Below are 19,281 nucleotides of genomic sequence, written 5' to 3' on the forward strand. Positions count from 1 at the left end.
TATTTTTAATAGTTTTTGAATTATTCTATATACAAGAATTCAAACACACTTGTAAACTAAAACAACTAAGAATAAGAAAATGCGGCCATTTGCTAAGCAATCCTATTGAATGAGATGTCTCCAAGATTCAGTTTACCTCATCAATAAAATTCATGTGATCAAAATTTCAATCTCAACCAATTATGAAAATTACATAGAGGACATAGGTTATGTAAGAACAATTGCTTAACTTACCAAATATAAGTTGAAGTAATAGGATTTTAACTGAAAACGAAGATTGAGAAAAATCTAACCATTAACAATGTTACAGTGAAGTGATATAGACATGTAAGTGTTGCATGTAATGACAACCAAAAGAAATATATTAAAAGCTAAAGAGAAATAGGGAATTGAGAAGGTGACTTCCCTGATTTATTGTAATATTTCTTATTTTTCTCCTGAATTTTCGTGAGTAAAATTTGATGTGGACACCCTTAGAGTAAATCCCTATTAAAGCCAGCCCAAGTTCAAGCAAAGACTACCACATAAAAAGTTGAATACCTACTAATGTACTAGAATGGCAAAAAAAAACAGAAGAAGAAAAGAATATATATATATATATATCCTATGAATATTATGCCCTGTTCAGGTCAAGCTCATGATGAATACTATTTCAAACATTAATAAATATGACTCTTTTGACGTGTCGATGGTCTTTAGTATTTGATTATATCTTAGATAGCCGTAAGTGATGTTGAATAGTTGAGATTGTGTTCTAAATTATCACTACAATCTGAAACAGAAAAGCTTACAATTAAGTGTTTGGGAAGAAACAAATGAATTTCGGTTGCCAAATGAAAAACTAAACTGCAAATAAATTTGAATTATCCATAAGTAATGCATATGTCATACTAATTAGAAAGTAAATTTTTGGATTTTTTAGTATTACCCCCTACTAGATGAGCCAATTAGGATTTCTCCTAACTAGATGGAGAAATTAGGGGGCCCTCCCCCTGAGTACACAAAAAAAAAAGTCAACTTGGTTGATCGTGTTTTTTTTTGTGTATATTCAGGGGGGGAGACCCTAATTTCCCCATCTAGTTGGGGGAAATCCTAATTAGCTCATCTAGTGGGGGTAATACAAGTTAACCCTAAAAATTTTTCCATCCTAATTCAATTTCAATCTATACTCGGATTCTCCTATAATAATCATCCCAGCCTAAAAGGTAATTTGATGCTCGAAAGTTGAATATGATGCATTGATGCCTTCACAGAAGGATTATATAGCCGCTAAATTATTAGTTGAACATGGTAATGATTGTATTGATAAATTCACCCAGTGAATTGCAGGGGAGAAATTTGAGGGGAGTATTCTTACAGCAAGTTAATAATTCAAAAGGAATTTTTAAACCAATGAAAACTATCTCATGCAACCAAACACATCGTTCATAAAATCAAACATTTGTAAGAATTATAAATTACGAATAATATTGTTTGCATACGAATCATATCTTTTTTTCTTCACGCTTCAATTAAGTTTTTTTAGCAGCCATGAAGCTACCATAGATTTTATCATCCAGATAATTTCATGAACTGTCAAAGACCAAAATTTTAGATTTTGGGCCTTGTCTTACCATTATTGATATGGTGTGTGACATGTTTAAAATGCATATAGCTAAGCACTAAAATGTAAATGCATCCAGTTTTTGATGCATTTATATCCAATTTCCAATTTTCCATTAATTATTCTTTGATGTTAGTTCGATGTATTTGAATCCAGTTTCCGATTACTCGTTAATTATTCTTTGAGATTAGTTCTTAGCATTTGAATCCAGTTTCTGATTTCTCGTTGATTATTATTTGAGGTTAGTTCGATGGAGTTGCACCCAATTTTCGATTTCCAGTTAATTATTCACTTAGGATAGTTCAATGCATTTGCATCTAGTTTCCGATTTCTCATTAATTCATTGAAGTTAGTTCAATGCATTTGCATCCATTTTCTGAATTCCTATTAATTAGGTTAGTTTAATGCAGTTGCATCTAGTTTTCGATTCCCGTTAATTATTTCTTTGAGGTTAGTTAACTCTGAAAAACTTATAATGCTCAATTTGTTCCATTAGCTAGAGATGCAAAACTCAACACAAATAAGCATACTGAGAATCCATTACATTAGTTGGTCGCTTGGTCAAACTCTTTCCAAGATTCATCCTATTGCAACAAGGAAACTTGAATTTGTAATTCTTTCTCTGATTCTTGTTTGGTTTGCTCGGAATCTAAGTGATTCTTTAAAAAGAAAATTGCATAAGGACTTTGGCCCATATTTTATGTTTGCACACTTAGTAATCTACTATCTATATACTAAAGTAGAGATCTCCAATGAAAGATTTTCTCTCTAGGTGGCACTCTAATATGAGAGTTAGTCTTTTCTAATAGCCTCTACAATGTCATGTAGACTTCTCTCTCAATTAAAACTCTTGACTTCTCTCTCAATTAAAACTCTACAAAAAATTTCAAAAATAGTCTAGACACTATGTTCTCTGCATTAATTCCAGCAAATTTGGAGGTCAACCATGGGAATAGACAAACAGTTGGTCCTCCCTGAAGTCTGAATAGTTCATCAAACACAGAAGTCATTGGTTACATTTTTTTTTTTAAGAGGCAATGTTTATGAGCTAGGAACTTTTTGATATAAACTTTTACATGGGAGAGTATGCATAAACGTCTATTGGGATCCTCAAAAATTGTTGACCTTAAATCTTCACCACTGGTAATGCATAACTGACGACAAAGAACTCATTAATTATTTGCATTGTTTCAATTATTAGTTTGTTTGCTTATTTAAATTTATACAAAATAAGAGTCAATTAAAGAAATTATACTATACATTCAAAAATAATCTAGACACTATATGTTCTTTGCATTAATTTTTGTTTAACATGTTATTGTTCCACTCAATCTGACATTACATGAATCACACATTATAAAAGTGATACTTCATAAGAGAGATTACATGAATCACACATTATAAAAATGATACTTGAGGAGAGAGATCGTGCAAATGAAGTAAATTGTTAGTAATGTTAGTAGTGTGGGTCACTGGGTTTAGCAGCTTATACTCATAGGAGACTTCCGTAAAAGAGCCATATAGCTTAAATCTTTTCCATCAAAAAGTGCTATACCAAAACCACAACCAGAAATAGATGCCTTACCTAGGACTACATAGGACACGTGATAGATTGATAAAGTACGCATTGGAACATAGAACACATTTGATCTTAATAATGTTTCAGTACATAAACAATGTTCGAATATTGCGATTTATATACGCATAATACCTAAAAGATCTTGGGCATATGCCCGAGTTCAAAATCTAGTATAAACATAAAATTAGATGCTTCTATATACAACTATATACATACTGGACGCTACAAAGAATGTAATATAATAATTGTGTAAAGAATGGAAAGAATATGAGCTGATGATTTCGTCTCCAATCCTGGCATAGATCCTGTGACACATGCACTTCAATAGATGGTGAAGTGTGTGTGCATGCACATCTTAGCATGTCTTCATAAATAAATTGCCTTCTGCAGTGGGTGTCCAAAGCCAGAATGCCTATGAGAAAAAGCGATGATGCATTTCCTCCTTCAAAGGGCAGTACAAATTCAAGGTTGCCATAGTCAGAGTTCTTATGAAGCAACATAGTGTACATCGTATATGTAGTAAAGAAACCTCTGTGATTTCAATTAGGACTCAGGACTGGTTTGAATCGTTGCACATGCACGCAGGAATAGGATACTTTGTAACATCCCTCCCAATCTTAGTGTTTCGAATCCGGGCTACCTAATGATTCATGGTGCAAGTCTCGATGATATTGTTGAACTCTGCTTCAGAAAGAGAGGAATTCATAAAATAAGGTAGCATCTCTCTTTTGTTTGGTGTTATATACTTCTTATGCATACTTCTTATGCCCTGCATAAGCCCTATGGCCCTGTGTAAATAAAAAAGTATAAGTTGTCAGTTAAAAGAACAAATTTGTGTCACTTGGTAAAAAAAGCTCAATAAAAACTATGTATATGTCAAGGAACCTTCTCAAGATATAGAAAAGAATACATATGATTAATCCAAAAGAGTCGGATTGAAATGTGGTGAAACTTGATTCTGTTTCTAATCTAAAGAGCCCCATTTAGGATATTTAAGTTAAGTATCACTCAATTTAAGTAGAACTTTGAGATTATGTGCTTTTTGGGGCATAATGTTTTTTAAGTACTTCTATTATTAACTGTAAAATTTTACTAGGTATCTTCCTCTTTAATGCTTATATTCAATTAACTCGAGTATAATAGTCTAGCAAGCAAAACCATGTGCTTCATCAAGATGGAACTATACCTGGATTGCGTGGCCCATATTTCCACCATGAGATGGCATGAACACATCATTGCTCTCAAAAACAATATAATCAAGGGCTTCCATAAGAGAGGCTCTGTTTCCAAATGGCTCCAATTCACCAGGGAAGGCAATGTCCTCCTGCCCAATAGATCTTTGCATGTCTTGGGGCACCAAGTGCTTTAAGTAGCCTAAAAATGTATAGCAAGACAAAGCATTTAAGTAGGCCGGTTAGCAGAAGAACAATATATATAGCTACTGGATTACTGACAGAGTAAGGGCTGAATATAGAAAATATAGAAATATTTCAAACTGTACCTCGTAACCTCGAAAGCATTCAAGGGGCAGAGCCCAGCAAGTTTCCTGTCATGATAACTCATGTTTGATCTTGCTGTTAGGATGGAAATAAAAACTTTGGAAAAACTTTGAAATCATGTTTAATTTTTATTGTTATTATAGGTGAATTATTTGAATTAAGTGTATGTTTAAACACACCATTTTACATCAATTTTTTTAAATTTGGTACTTATCAATAAGAAAGAGAACATGGAATATGACTTGCCAATGACTTCCACCTCCTAACAAAGCACTGAAAGCCCACAAATAAATGAACAGATTAGTACAGAGCACTTAAGTAGCTAATACAAAGGCGGACAATTATGACGAATCGGCATACTCCATTGAGTTCTAAGATACCAATTACATTTGGTGTCATGTGTGTTGTGTGCAAAACTTAATCTAGACATTCAAGGAAGCGAGATGTGGAATGGAGTTTTGTTTCTGCTCATCATCCTCAAAACAATTATTAGTGTGACCATTACTAATACCTTCCCAAGACCCTTCTAAGCGTAAAGGCGTAAAATTCAACTTCCAACAGTACTTATCAATAAAGAAATTCTCGTGCATCATAGTTACTAATTGGGGGTGTCGACTATATATCATCAGACATCAATGGGGTATTCCAATATTGTTTAGTGTCCAATAAAATGTTGAAGCTGTAAAAACAACCATAGTAAATATTAATCTTATTTTGAAAATTGAAGAACTCGAGAAACTGCAAAACTGGATAATCAATATACACCAACAACAGAAGTTTAAGAAAGATCAAAACAATAATGGGAAAGCTAAAAAAAGGGTGGGAAAGAAGATATACATAGATAAGCAATAAGTTACAGGAAAATCTCTTACGCCTTCTTTGGTCAGTACTTGGATCAACCACCAATTAATATACCGGTTTATTTAACACTAACTTAATGCACGAACTTGTAACTTGGATTGCTAGGAACAATTGTATTAGTCACTTGTCAGTATATACCTGGAATATTTATTTCATAACTATGGACTTGTGCATGCAAAGAACTATATTGACCACCCATTAGCGTAAGACCTAACAAACTAATGGCCTCTCATTTAATCAGATATGTAAATATGTAAATATTTCTTCGGTAGGTCCCTATTATCAAATGCAAGAACAATGAATTGATCCCTCTGTTAGTAGCCTATGAGAAAATTTAGGTATAGAGATCAACCCGTAATCCTTCAAACAAAAATTGATATGTACACATACCAAATAAAGTCAAAATAGAATTTACCTCTACATTTATTCCAGTGGCACAGAAGTAATCGGACTCTATATCAATAGTAGCTGTATTAAACGTTCCCGTCTCTCGCCCATCCAAAGCTCTATCTGAAGCTTTACTATGCCAAATATTAACCATTTTCAAATTAATAAAGAAGCATACCTAAGAGGACTAAAGAAGAGTAGACAAAGCAACACTATTTTCAATTTTGAACTATTTCTCAAAAGAACATCCGCTCAATAAGTTTGAACACAAATATAAGAAATTCTAGCTCGATCTACAACAATATGTCTTTAAACAGTGCTTAGTTACTAAGACCCACATATCATTACCGTCAAAGGTTGATCAGTTTTGATTTGATAGAGTTGAAAAACATGGATCTACATTCAACAGTTAAGGAAAAACAAACAGGAAAAGAACCAACTTAATTAATGCCAAAATTCAACTCAAGATTAAAAGAGCAAGACGTCCAAGGCTTATTTGATGATTATACTAATTAATGAACTTTGGCCAAGATGGTTTTACACTTTTCATCTCTGAATACAAAACTAATTAAAGGTGCATCGATCTATATAAATAGTCAATATCTGGTATGGCTATCATTCTAGCTAGACGATTAACTTCCAATACTTCAAAGATCATAGTGTCATAGAAAAGTGAGACATATAAAGGATCTGCTCTGGTGCGTGCATTGTTCCTCTATTTTCAACGTCATATTTTTAGCCTCGGGGTGATCAAGATTCTCAATTATAAACCCTAAAATCAATAGAGATAACTTACCATATTAATAACAGGAAGAGGAGATTGATTTTAGATCTCATAACTCCATCAGGAAGAGATAAGTCAAATGAGATTACAAAGATTTAGACATTCGGGGAGAAACAATGGGGAGAAGTCTTTCTGTTTCTAGAATTTAATTGAAAGAGAAGAAGTCAGATCCTCATCTCTCGCCAAAAGAAATAAGGAAGAAGTGGCTTTTGGGGTTAACTTTTTGGGTCTACGTAAACTTCCTTTTTTGCTCCTATTTTGTCATAATACCCCTACTGACATGGACAACCTCAATGAGCTTGAAATGGGACTGCTATTATATACACAATAGAGTTCCAAGAAAAATTGGAATGGCTGTGGAAAAAATGAACTTACCAGTGTCATCCCTCTGCACCTCCCGCTCCAACTGGACCTGCATTTAACCTAGCAGAGCCATCAGTGTTTATATTGGTGCAATGTTCTTCACTCTATGATGGGCTCACGTGTCTTAACCAAAGCCTGGATACGGTTACTCAAATTGTCTATTATTGATAATAGGCAGTTGATAGTTAGTAAATTGATTCTTAATTATCTATAGATGAATATAAACAACTAATGATCAACTATCTTATCAATATTATTCCTACTCTCAATTCATTATGCAATATATAAAGAGTCAGGATTTGTTCCACTCCTAAACTACCAAGACTAAATAGAATCCAATTAATCAAACACAAAGAAACAATGGTGATAGTAATATTATGTTGAGAATTTATACTACGAGATAATACTATCAATTGATCTTATACTAATATTAATTAAAGTAATTATTTATAGGTGAATCAAATATGGAGAAAGTTAGAGAGAGATTGAAATCCACTTTTAATTTCTTAACATGATAGCATAGATTTGTATAGAAAACCTTAGTCTAGATATTCTCACACAAGGTTAAAATATAAAGACTAGACCTTTAATGATCCCTAATTACTTTATACTATTTCTAGTCATAAACTAATTAGCATGAGAGAAAGCTTGTTCTCATTCTCATGGCAAACTCACTATTCTCTAGTTTAGGTTAAACTTTTCTTATCTCTAAGTCAAGAAAAACCTAAACTTAAAACCCTAACAACAAATCTATACTAACAAATCAAGTCCTCTCAAAGCTTCATTCAAACTCCCTATAATGGGAGTTTAGCTTTGATTCATGGGATTATCATGAACATAATAATAAATAGAATAAGACATCATGAAGAACTACTTTATTAACGATACTTGAATTGAATAAACTAAAGCTTTTATTAAAAGGTTCTAATGGAGGTTACAAACTAAACTAATTAACTAAACCTAACTTAAACTAAAGAGGGATAGAGAGAGAACCCTAATTTAAAACTAAACTAAAGAGAGGAGTAACCAAGTTTTGTTTAACCTTAAACCTCTTTATATAGGAGAGGGTTAGGGTTATAATTTCGTGCATGGGCTTTGGAGCCATATTTTGGGCCATGAAATCAAACCCAAAACCTAATTACATATGTCCAAAAAGGGTTTTTCTATGTGAAATTATTTCAATACCCTTTTTGTCTACTTTTACTACTCTGATTGGGTCAAGGATTAGACCATTAGAAAGCTCTTTCCGAGCTGGCCGTTTTGACATCTAATAGGCCCAATTCCAAGGTCTGAGTCCAAAGATACGGCCTGCGGAAGTTCTATTACCTTTTATGCTATTTTTCTACCCACGTTGACTTTGACTTTTCAGCTTTGACTAAGCTTTAAAAAAACTTTTTCTCCTTGAAACTTGGGCTTTAACCATATAACTTCTTAGCAACCAACTTTTGCTCCTTTCTCTTGCTAAAGTAGCATATTTCTTCACATATTTGACTACAAGACCTGAAATACACAAAAGCACGTAAATCAATACTAACTCTTATTTATTATACACATAATTGGTCTAAATGTAATATTATTAAGGGGTTAAAACTATAGTTTTTGGCTCTTATCAGCAGTCAATGGCCAAATTACAGGGGTCCATCCATCAGTCCATTTCCTTTAAGCATTGTATAGCACAGACTTATTTATATAGTTCATGCATGTTGGCCCTAACATGTATTATTCCTTTAGGCCTAGTGTAATTCTTTTATCTTTCTTTTCAATCTAATGCTTAGCTTACCTACCTAGCAAAAAATATATAGAAAATTACTCGTCATAAGAAGAAAAAAAAAGATAAGGAAAGCACAATATTATATGTATGAACACATTTTCGGACAATATATAATAGGTATAATAAAAACAGTTATTATTGAAAAATATATGCCTATTTAACTCATGCCAATACTTAAAAGAGCGGAACTCCAAGAGGATAAGCCATTTAACTATAGATTTTTACCTTTGTGAAGATTGAAGAGTATAGTTCACCTTGTTTAAATAATTGAATGGCATAGACTTACAACTCCTAATTGATTTGAAGGAATCTCCAAACTTACCCAAATCTACAAGAACACAAACAAAAATTTTAAATTCCTATTATTGATATAAGTCATTATCCAAGAACCCAAATGAAGCTTTAGGATTTAACTATCAAGATAACAATGGCGGCCTGATGAATGGAATTTGTCCATATATAAATCAAATTAAGCTTGCATCTTAGAATTTAAAACATTGTTTTCTATAATCATTATAAAGTGTACCAATTCAATCGAGTTATAAGTGTGTGTGTGTGTGTGTGTGCTCAATAACTGTTTAAAACAGATGGATGAAGCAAAAGTGAAGAAGACCAATAGAAGTAAAACTAACAAAGAAACTTCATTAGAAAAAACCTTAAAACAAAATTCTACTTATCGTAAGAAATTTTTGAGCTTGAAAGATATCAAAGAAAACTCAAATTATAGGTTACCTAAAACAAATGGCAGGACAAACATGAAACCACCTTGAGGAATTAACACAGTATCATGTTTATAACTTCACAGGTAATAATCACCCCATCGACTTCAGTTGCAACAACATTGACTATTAAAATCTGATGCAATAAGTTTTAAAACCATGCAAATGATTCCCAACACATTAACCACTCAGTAGCCACCGTTTTCATACAATCATGAATCACATACATACTGAGTAGCCTTGAAGATTGGGTCTAGGTCCACTTCATTCGTGGTGTGAAATTGAAAATCTTTGATTGAATCGATTCCAAAATCACAAAAACACAATATGAAAAAATAAATTACTAAAAAAAAAAACTCACAATGTTGAAGCAGAAGCGACGGTGAGTTGAATTGATGGTTGATATTCTCAACAAATTGCTTCATCTTTGATGAGTTTGAATTATTGATAAAATTGTGTAAATAAATCAGATATGTAGCAAGGTTGCTTGGTGGATAGAACATAGAAGCTATATATATAGTAATATATGAAAATAAAACTTCCTATATTTCTCTTTGTTGGAGCTTTGTAAGATGATGGGGTTTTGTCAATTTCAACAATAGAGTTTTGGGTTGAAGGCAACTGTTTTGGTTTTTTAAATCGTAGGGTTTTTTTGGGTTTCGAGACTTGGAGGGCCAGTTTTCTAGAGCAATTTTTTTCTCCTAAGTTTTCATAATACCCCTACTGATGTGGATAACCTTAATGAGGTCGAAAAGGCACTGCTATTATATAAAGACTGTTGATTAATGGTTAGAGCAACACACCATACAAAAAAAATGGAATAAATAATTGTAAACATAATATAATGAAAAAAAAAAAACCATCAATCTCAACTACGGTAAGTTATCCATTAGAGTATGAGCTATTGAAGTTTTTTTCCTATGAAAACAATGGAGTGCTTCACATGTCAATAAGGATTATAATCTGAAATGGGAACAGTGACATGTTTGTTAGCTATTCAAAGGCAAGCATACGTTGGAGACAAAATCGACTCGCGCTTTAAGATTTTAATTCAATACAACAATATACAGATATATAAACCATGAGAGTCGAATATAGTCATAGGCAAAGTACCTTATAACACCGCAAGGTATATAATCCATTTACTTAGGTTGTATTTCAATATAGCCCACTGTTCTGGAACGAAAAACCAAACCATGGATTTTACACACTACGGACTATGGCAACTCACTTCCTTCAGCATCATCAATCCTTAACTGAACATCCTTCTCACTCAAACTCCCATTCACATATTCATTTCCTAATCCATTACCAACACCAAAATCCTCTCCTTCCTCGTCATCCATAACAATGTTTATATCTATTCCATTTGTAAAATTCCAAAAGAAAGTCATCCTTATTCACTATCCTGTACACTACAAATAAACACTTCAATTTTTCCCACTCTATTGAAAAGAATGTCAATTACTTGTCTGCAAAAGAGATGAGATAAAAAAGTATACAAAATTTTGGCATGTATGAGCGATGAATCTAATACAGTTTCATCAAACTAATCGAAACGATGAATAATCAATCGAAAAACTAAAAATGGTTCAATTAAACAAAATTTCAAACTGAAAACAGATGGATCGGTTCCTAAATGAATGAAAAACACAAAAACCCCATTAACATGAATAACCAAACCCTAAAACATCAAAAAACCCTAAAACTCCAATAAAAAAACCTCATATAATCAATCAACTCAATCAAAATTTCAACAATTTGGATAATCAGGGCATTCAATGAAGCATCGAGGTTTGAAACAAATTACCTCGAGATACGAATAGACAATAAGCGAGAAAAAAAGTACGTTGTTAATTTAATGGGACTGCTATTATATAATAAGCTCTCGGGAAATTGACTAAGAGATGCAGTCTTGGCTCAGTCAATCAATCACTACTATTAAAAAAAAATCCATAATACCATAAAGAAAAATCCATGATACCTCATTGAGCTCTAAAACGATGCCGAAAATAGAGCAGAGCCGATCTTAAGTTGTTCTCTTGCCAACTAGTCTCTTCGCCACTTGTAGTGGGTGGGCGGGAAAAGACTGAGTGGGTAGCAAGGATTGGAGACTGATTAATCCTTCCATGGCCCAAGTTTGGCTAATACGAAAAATTGTGAATAATTGATTAGGAAAATTAAAAATACTTGCCTGACTTGACTTATACCGATTTAGGCTTTTCCGAGAGCGATTAATAGAGAAGGGGGCTACTGTTGGAGTTATCCCTCACATGAGGAGAGAAACCGAGCCGAGAGAAACAAGCGAATTCGCATCGCAAGTCGAGGCGTGATGGTGCGTTCGGATGAGAGATGAGCGCCATCCAAAGGTCCAAGAACATAGACCAATTCACGCCGGCTTCAGTCTTGGTAGCGACTTCGCGCTCAGAGGAAGCCCAGCGCCGAGGCATAATTTTTGTGGGCCTTGCTCACAAGACCGAAATTTGGTTTTGGAGATAAAACCAAAAATCAAGGTTTTGGAAAACCTAACCAAACAAGTCGAAGGATTGAAATCCGCACTAAAAACAAAGAGAGATAACCTTTCTGAGATACAACCCTCAGAAAAGAGATAAGAGTGATCTAGTAAGGTGAGAGACCTAAAGGAGAGATTGTAATCTTCCTTCCCACTTTATTAAGAACTCGCTCTTGTGGAAGTAGGCATCATTGGCGAACCACGGTAAATCTTTGTGTTGTGGTTTTGCTTTTCTTTAACTTTACATTATTATCATTTGTTAATAGTTGTTTAGCGAGTTGGGCATGTTAGTATAGGTTGTAGTTGATATTTGGATTTTGTCCGGAGTTGAATTGAGTTCATACAAGTTATCTGTGTAGTGGGGGAACCGATTGGTATTGGTATAATCCCCAACAGCTACCTGTGCACTTTTTGTATTTTTTGGGTTTAGTTTTTTTTTTTTTTTCTTTGTTGTTTCTTGTTTGTGAGTATTGGTTATTTCTTCCATTACGTAGGCTTCCGTGGATTAATCTTTGGATGGGTTTTAGAATAGAGAAATTTAGTGTTTTGTGTAGAAAGTTTGATTTTCTTTTTTTCTCTCCTTGTTCCCGTGAGTAATTTTTTCCTCTCCTGATTAGTAAAGTGGGTACTTAATACAGCCTCAAAGAGGTTGAAAAGAGAGTGCTATTATATATAAAAGGGACTGCGTTTTTAGAGTCTTTATCTTTGCTGAAATATAGTTGAAGCCCTTGCTAGTATGACTTAAACAGTTCATCAAAAGAAGGAGAAAATATCAAGAATATATGCACTGGATAATAATTATAAGAAGTTTGGTCGGGCATTTGACCGCATTTTTTATAAACAAATCTGTCAAAACAAATTTTATTCGTATTCTCAATTTCTTTTTGAGCGAGAGAGGATCTCGTTTACCAAATTCCAAACCAAAATGACAGAAATAACCTCACAGTCTCGACAAATTAATCTGGACTAAAAATTAGACATCATAATAAAGGACAGTATCGTCACTTACAAATCCTTCTTTCGCGTTTCTTCCAAGCTTTGCAAAATTATCATGGCAGCCATGGTTGTCTCTGGAAAGGTGAGCTTGTTTATAAAGTATAGTTATTTTAAATTAATCCAAAACAATATAGAACAGATTAGTTTTATTTTTTTTATGCAGGATACTCGGGAGGAAGTTATCCAAGCATGGTATATGGACGACAGTACTGAAGATCAGAGGCTCCCACATCATCGTGAGCCTAAGGAGTTTCTTTCCTTGGATCAACTCGCTGGTATGCATCTCTTTCCTAGTTGAATACTGATAAGAAAATTATATTAAATATGCAACATATTGCAGAGCTAGGTGTGCTCAGCTGGCGGTTAGATGCGGATAACTATGAAACTGATGAGGAATTGAACAAAATCCGTGTGGATCGTGGATATTCCTATGTGGTAATTTTTCCCTATTGGTGTTTATTATCTATGTATTACTGAAGGGTACTTGAATTTTTCCCTGCTAGCGTCACTTACACAGTTTGATCTTTTACCCAGGATATTATCGAGGTTTGCCCAGAAAAATTGCCTAACTATGAGGTGAAGATCAAAAACTTTTTCGAAGAGCATCTCCACACTGATGAGGAAATTCGCTACTGTGTTGCAGGAACTGGTAGGAGTAGTTCTGACTTACTGGTTTGATATTGAGGTGTTATTACGTGATACATGTACCAATTCTTTTGAGCTCTTCTCTGATTGCTATTTATTTTTGTGAAGGGTATTTTGATGTGAGGGATCGAGATGAACGCTGGATTCGTGTGTGGGTAAAGAAAGGAGGTATGATTGTGCTTCCGGCTGGAATTTATCACCGTTTTACTCTGGACACTGACAACTACATAAAGGTATTACATCTTTAACTTTTTGTTTTTCTATTATTCTACAAGAGATAATTAGAAATCATCTTTCCTGCTTGATAATGCAGAAGAGCAGATGAATTCAAATTGGTGGGTAAATGGGGAAACCCATGTATTGCTTATAGTAGTCTTCATACTTTGGGCCTTTTGTTTCTTATTAAGTTTTCCTCGTCTTTTCTTTCTTCTTCTGGCTATATCTGCCTAATTGGAAACTATGCTCTGCCTTTTTTTGTGTGTCTGCATTGTGAGATAATTCTATGCAAAATAGTTGTACATATTTGAACACACTTCTTCTAGCAAGTCCCTAATTGTTCAAAGATTTTGTCTTGAGGTGTTCTTCTTAGATCCTTGCATCAGTTTATCTTCTATTCTAAGCTCCCTGCTTGGTATTAAGATGAAAAAACAAAAACGCGCTAAAGAAAGAAAAGGTCTAAAACATAATTTAAGGTTTACGGATGTGCCGATATCAGGTGTTAGTGGCTACTTATTTGTTCATTCTATGGACTCTGACACATCAGAAGTTCTGTGGTACTCTAGGGTCTCTTTGCCCACTATAGCCCTGAGTACTAAATTTTTTGAAACTGACAAGCACTTTGAAGTTTTTACCTAAGAATAAAAGATAATAAGTGAGATGCATTTCTAGATATACACTTAGATTTGTGCCTAATGTCAGTAGTTGACAACTTCATGCGTTTATTTCCTTTTGTACCGTCTTTCAAATTTTCGAATGAAGTAAAGCACCAATCAGAGTGGGGTGTTTTTTCATGCTGAAGAACCAAAAACATCGAAATTTTATCTTTTGGTGGCATTTTGCTTATATTATCACCATTATGTTTCATCACATGCGCTCTTTATTGTTGGCTCTGTAAATATATGATTTGTTTCTGATGTGATATATCTCAGGCAATGCGGCTTTTTGTGGGTGAGCCAGTGTGGACTCCGTACAATCGTCCTCATGATCATCTTCCTGCAAGGTATTCTACTTCTTTCTTTCCTTTTATAGAAAAAAATTATATATTTATCTTCCTTCGTCTCGAAAGTTTTCATATCTTAAACAAAGGGTCTATCTTGCAGGAAAGAGTACATTGAGACTTTTGTGAAGAAAGAAGCATCCAACAATGCTGTTGGTGCTGCTGCATAAATTGTCAACCCTCTTCCTTGATATCCAGAAGCCATTGTGGCTATAATAAATGTATGTGTTCTGGACATGCGTCCTTTGATTTAAAATTAGCTTATATACAAACTAAATAATAATACTGTGGTATGTATATTCTACTGGTTTTCACTATTCAAGTGAAAGTACATGTTTGATCAGCATCCCTTGTTCTTGGAAGAAGCATCAATATGAGATATTACTCTTTTATATATGAGCATCTTTAACAACTTTTTACACATCTGCCTTCTCTGGTACTGTTGGGCCGGGCAACTCCACTATTTGTAGTATTTTGAAGTTAAACTGCCATCTTCAAAAATATCAGCTTAGGTAGGTAATCACTAGTTGAAGGAAACTTCGCGATTTGTTGTAAATTATTTACACAAGAACGAACACTCTTTATATGCATTTTGACATAATGATTATCTTAAAAATTTCAACATTATGTAATAATGATGTATGAGAACGTCAGTGCATAGTTCTTGGCAGTTAGGATGTGGCAAAAAAAATTATGAGTTATAATTATTTGTCATAACAAATTTATAGTATGAAACTATGAATGACAATCTTATTATTGCCAGTGTGAGTGGAATCCAAATACAACAAATCAAAATGCAGCTCTATATACCAAACGAGGAGTGGAATAAGAAAGAAATGAAAAATGAAATATAAAAACACTGAACAATTCTCTCAACGAGTGAAATGGAAGTCTCTATTGAAACAGAAAGTGAGGACCCAGTGCAAGTGTAACTGTTGGCCTAATTTACATTGACACGGATAGGTGTGTCCGTGTTGGACACGGATACGAAGTGTCTGACAAGACGAAATATAAAAAATTGAGGTATATCATATACAATAAGTGTCTGATATGTGTCCGACACGGATACGTATCTAACACGGAGTTTTTTTGAAACGTATCCGACACGGAGTTTTTTTGAAATATGGCATGTCCATGTTACATAGCTCCTGGCGAACATAACAATTCAAGGAAGATGGAAAAGGTTGGGGTGCTAGGATGGAGTTAATGAATTATACGTTCATACGAAACAAAACTCTGAATGAGTGAAATCAACATCTAAATCTATATTGAGAGAAATGCAGATCTCTTGTGTACCCAGTTTGGTGTAGAAATTAACCATCGATAATCTGTATGATTTCTGAATACAGCAGCTATAGGAGTGTCGAACTAGGAACTCTACAGTATACTTATCAAAAAAAACAAAAAAACACTATGAAAACTCTACAGTTTCACAGATTTGTTTCAATGCAACAAGTGATTTTGGTCTGTCAAATAAGGACGGCCTAATTCTTGTCGCCTGTCAGATCATTTAAACCAAGTAATATTAAGGGAAAAGAAATGTACACTCGACAATTATCTGTTGTCTGTTAAAAATGACACCCATTACGTATAGCACGACCTCAATCCTCATTGGTCCAATTTGCATGTGAATATTGCACATGCTAAAACGGCATGGACGATTAGCCGCAATGGTTTGCAGTTTTAGCTTAATTAGTGCTAAAAGGACTTAACACCTCTTTTAGCTGGTGAATTGACTTGCTATAGGCATAATTCACATTACGGAAATGGCACTTGACTAATTGTATTAGCTAGCATTTCCTCACTGATTTAGTAACGCTTCCTGCTGTTCCTCTTGCTGAAACACTAATGTTATTAAGGAGATTCTCAAAGTTCTCAATTCTCATGGATGCTACCAGCTTACGATTCTAAATGATTTGTTTGTCATTCTTTTTTTGGAACTCTTCTATGTAATCTCTCTCTGCCTACTTCTTACTATTTCTGTAGTTATTGAGTTTTATTACTATGACCAGAGACCAAATCATCTTAATTAATGTATCCTTAGTGTCCAACTTTTACCTTAAAAATACACATTGTGTTGTAATCCAACACAACAACATAAGAAAAACTTCATACTGTGAATCTTACTTGTGTTGCATTTGTCGTAAAGTCCAGTTTGTACATAAGTACAAAGAAGGCACCTTGCGGGTTTGCGGCGCATAAATGGCCTAAGTATTTACTGATCGTAACACGTAAATGATGTCGAAAAACTTGTGTTGAACGAATGAATGACAATACCTAATAAATTGAACCTAATCTTGCAAATATTTCTTCATCCACCTAATTAATTTCCATGACAAGGATGAGAACATAGAATAAATCATAGGAGATTATGTTTTACTCTGGCACAATCTTTTGATGATATGTGACTTTCATTATTCTTAAATGTCTGGCCTATGTATTCTTATCTGTTAGACTGTTACCTAACTGTATACAATCACAAATCATCTGGACTCTGGAGAACCAACATTCTTAGGAACTTTTGAATATGATTTAATTGATGATGAGTTGTCCCACTTAAAATCATTAAGTACCAAACCTAAAATGCCTCCTCTGTTAGTGATTTATAACATTAAAGACGAGATCTCAAAATTTAATAACATGATTCTTCATATTTGGAAAGTATCATGATTTGTAGATAGCACAATGCCATATATATCATTGACACTGTCATAGGATCTTCTGACATAATTCTTGCCATATTCAATTCTATTTGAACTCTATATATACCTTAAGCTAGTACAAGGGGACAGTGAGTACCACCACTATTCTATTATCATATCAATGGCTAGGAAGAAGGTAAAGCTTCAATGGATTGCAAATGACTCTGCTAGAAGAGCCACCTTCAAGAAAAGGAAGAAGGGATTGATGAAGAAAGTGAGTGAGCTTAGCACCTTATGTGGAGTTGAAGCTTGTGCTATCGTCTATGGGCCATATGATCCACAACCAGATGTTTGGCACTCTCCATCCGAGGTGCATCGTGTGCTCATGAGGTTCAAGAGCATGCCTGAGATGGAGCAAAGCAAGAAAATGATGAATCAAGAAGGGTTCCTCAGGCAAAGGGTTGTAAAACTGAATGAACAACTCAAAAGGCAACAAAGAGAGAACCGTGAACAAGAGATCACCCAACTAATGAACCAAGGCATGATGGGGAAGAGTCTGCATGACGTCAGTATGGAGGATTTGGGTGATTTGGGATGGTTGATCGAAGAGAAGTTGAAAGTCGTTCGTGCGAAGATGGAGGTTCAAAGGAAGGCAATGGCGGCTCCACAAATGAACATTGGCAATGAGCGAATGCAGGTTGTAGGTGGTGGTGGTGGTGGTGGTGTCGGTGGTGGTGTCGGTGTCGGTGGTGGTAATGGGGTTAATATGGATATGTCCATGGAGTCTCTTCAGAGGCAGCAGTCATGGTTTGTGGAAATGATGAACTCTGAACCTCAGGAGCAACGTCCTAACAATAACGCGTACTTTGGAGATGATTTGGTAACAACACATTATGGGGACGCTACTGCATGGCCTAAAAATTTCTTTTCTTAAGAGAATTTTACTGTTGCCTTTTTAATTTATCTGTTTATGATTCTTGATTTCTTGTTACTATGAATTTCAAGTTCTATGTTTCGGGCCATCTATGTTCTATGGCCTAACCTTTTCATCTTTTCTAGTTTCCATCCGTGCATGGTATGAACTATGTGAAGGGAATAAGATTTAAATATTTGGTCATTTTGTCTTCTGGCTAAAAAAGTTTTCCTAGTTTAAGCATTACTAATTTGGCCTCGTTGCCTCGTTGGGGGCTCATTTGGGTGAATCACCTATGTCAAATTGGCATCAATACTTCAATAGTAGTGTATAAGACTAGTCTATCTTCCCTATCCGTTCCAAGCTATCAATATGGCCCTCCCATCTTCTTCAGCCTAGTATGAAAATCACATTTAGGCTAACTACTTGAGAACCTTTAGGCGGATATGTATGTCTGTAGTAGAAGACAGAGGTTAGATCAATAGCTTAAAGCATGTTGATCTATCCCTCCAAAATGATTTTCCTCTTTTTTCTACGGAAATTTTATGTCGCATAGGACCCCAAGGTTTCATCACCAAAGGTCTAAACCATATTTGATACTGTTCCATTTTCCGAGTAGGGTCATATATAAATATATAATGAACTAATAATTTCACTGAAAATTTTTCATTTTTCATTTTTCTTTCTTTAATTTTTTGCCCCGTTGAGCATCATGTTATGTTAGTGATTAGATTAGATTGCGATTGTGGCTGCATATACCAAAGGGATGCGATATTTACAGCAAGATGTAT

General features: G+C 34.4%; 1 protein-coding gene and 2 pseudogenes across 3 annotated transcripts; 2 read left to right on the top strand and 1 right to left on the bottom strand.

Annotated features, from left to right (window-relative positions):
• Positions 1 to 1,809: 1,809 nt before the first annotated feature.
• LOC147499839 (O-fucosyltransferase 20-like) lies at positions 1,810 to 10,960 on the bottom strand (annotated as a pseudogene). Its single transcript, XR_015197036.1, has 4 exons — positions 10,798 to 10,960; positions 4,684 to 4,777; positions 4,369 to 4,556; positions 1,810 to 3,970 (listed from the first exon to the last, which is right to left on the bottom strand). The product of XR_015197036.1 is annotated as an O-fucosyltransferase 20-like (transcript).
• Positions 10,961 to 12,779: 1,819 nt separating this feature from the next.
• Positions 12,780 to 15,329, top strand: LOC147499840 (acireductone dioxygenase 2-like). The gene is made up of 7 exons (XM_086561604.1): positions 12,780 to 13,156; positions 13,238 to 13,349; positions 13,415 to 13,509; positions 13,609 to 13,723; positions 13,828 to 13,952; positions 14,868 to 14,938; positions 15,039 to 15,329. The coding sequence occupies exons 1-7, from the start codon at positions 13,130 to 13,132 to the stop codon at positions 15,103 to 15,105; spliced, it is 612 nt and encodes a 203-aa protein (XP_086417730.1). The 5' UTR covers positions 12,780 to 13,129; the 3' UTR covers positions 15,106 to 15,329.
• Positions 15,330 to 15,471: 142 nt separating this feature from the next.
• On the top strand, positions 15,472 to 18,694 carry LOC147499841 (agamous-like MADS-box protein AGL80 pseudogene; annotated as a pseudogene). Its single transcript, XR_015196099.1, has one exon. The product of XR_015196099.1 is annotated as an agamous-like MADS-box protein AGL80 pseudogene (transcript).
• The last annotated feature ends 587 nt before the right edge of the window (positions 18,695 to 19,281 follow it).

The sequence above is a fragment of the Coptis chinensis genome, chromosome 5 (assembly GCF_015680905.1).
Source record: "Coptis chinensis isolate HL-2020 chromosome 5, ASM1568090v1, whole genome shotgun sequence".
NCBI lineage: Eukaryota > Viridiplantae > Streptophyta > Magnoliopsida > Ranunculales > Ranunculaceae > Coptis > Coptis chinensis.

What these genes read in the sequence shown, in the direction of transcription:
- LOC147499840 (XM_086561604.1), top strand. Translation starts at nt 13,130, where the DNA reads ATGGCAGCCATGGTTGTCTCTGGAAAG. An exon ending in CCATGGTTGTCTCTGGAAAG is followed by an intron (nt 13,157 to 13,237) that starts GTGAGCTTGTTT and finishes TTTTTTATGCAG; the next exon opens with GATACTCGGGAGGAAGTTAT. An exon ending in CTACTGTGTTGCAGGAACTG is followed by an intron (nt 13,724 to 13,827) that starts GTAGGAGTAGTT and finishes ATTTTTGTGAAG; the next exon opens with GGTATTTTGATGTGAGGGAT.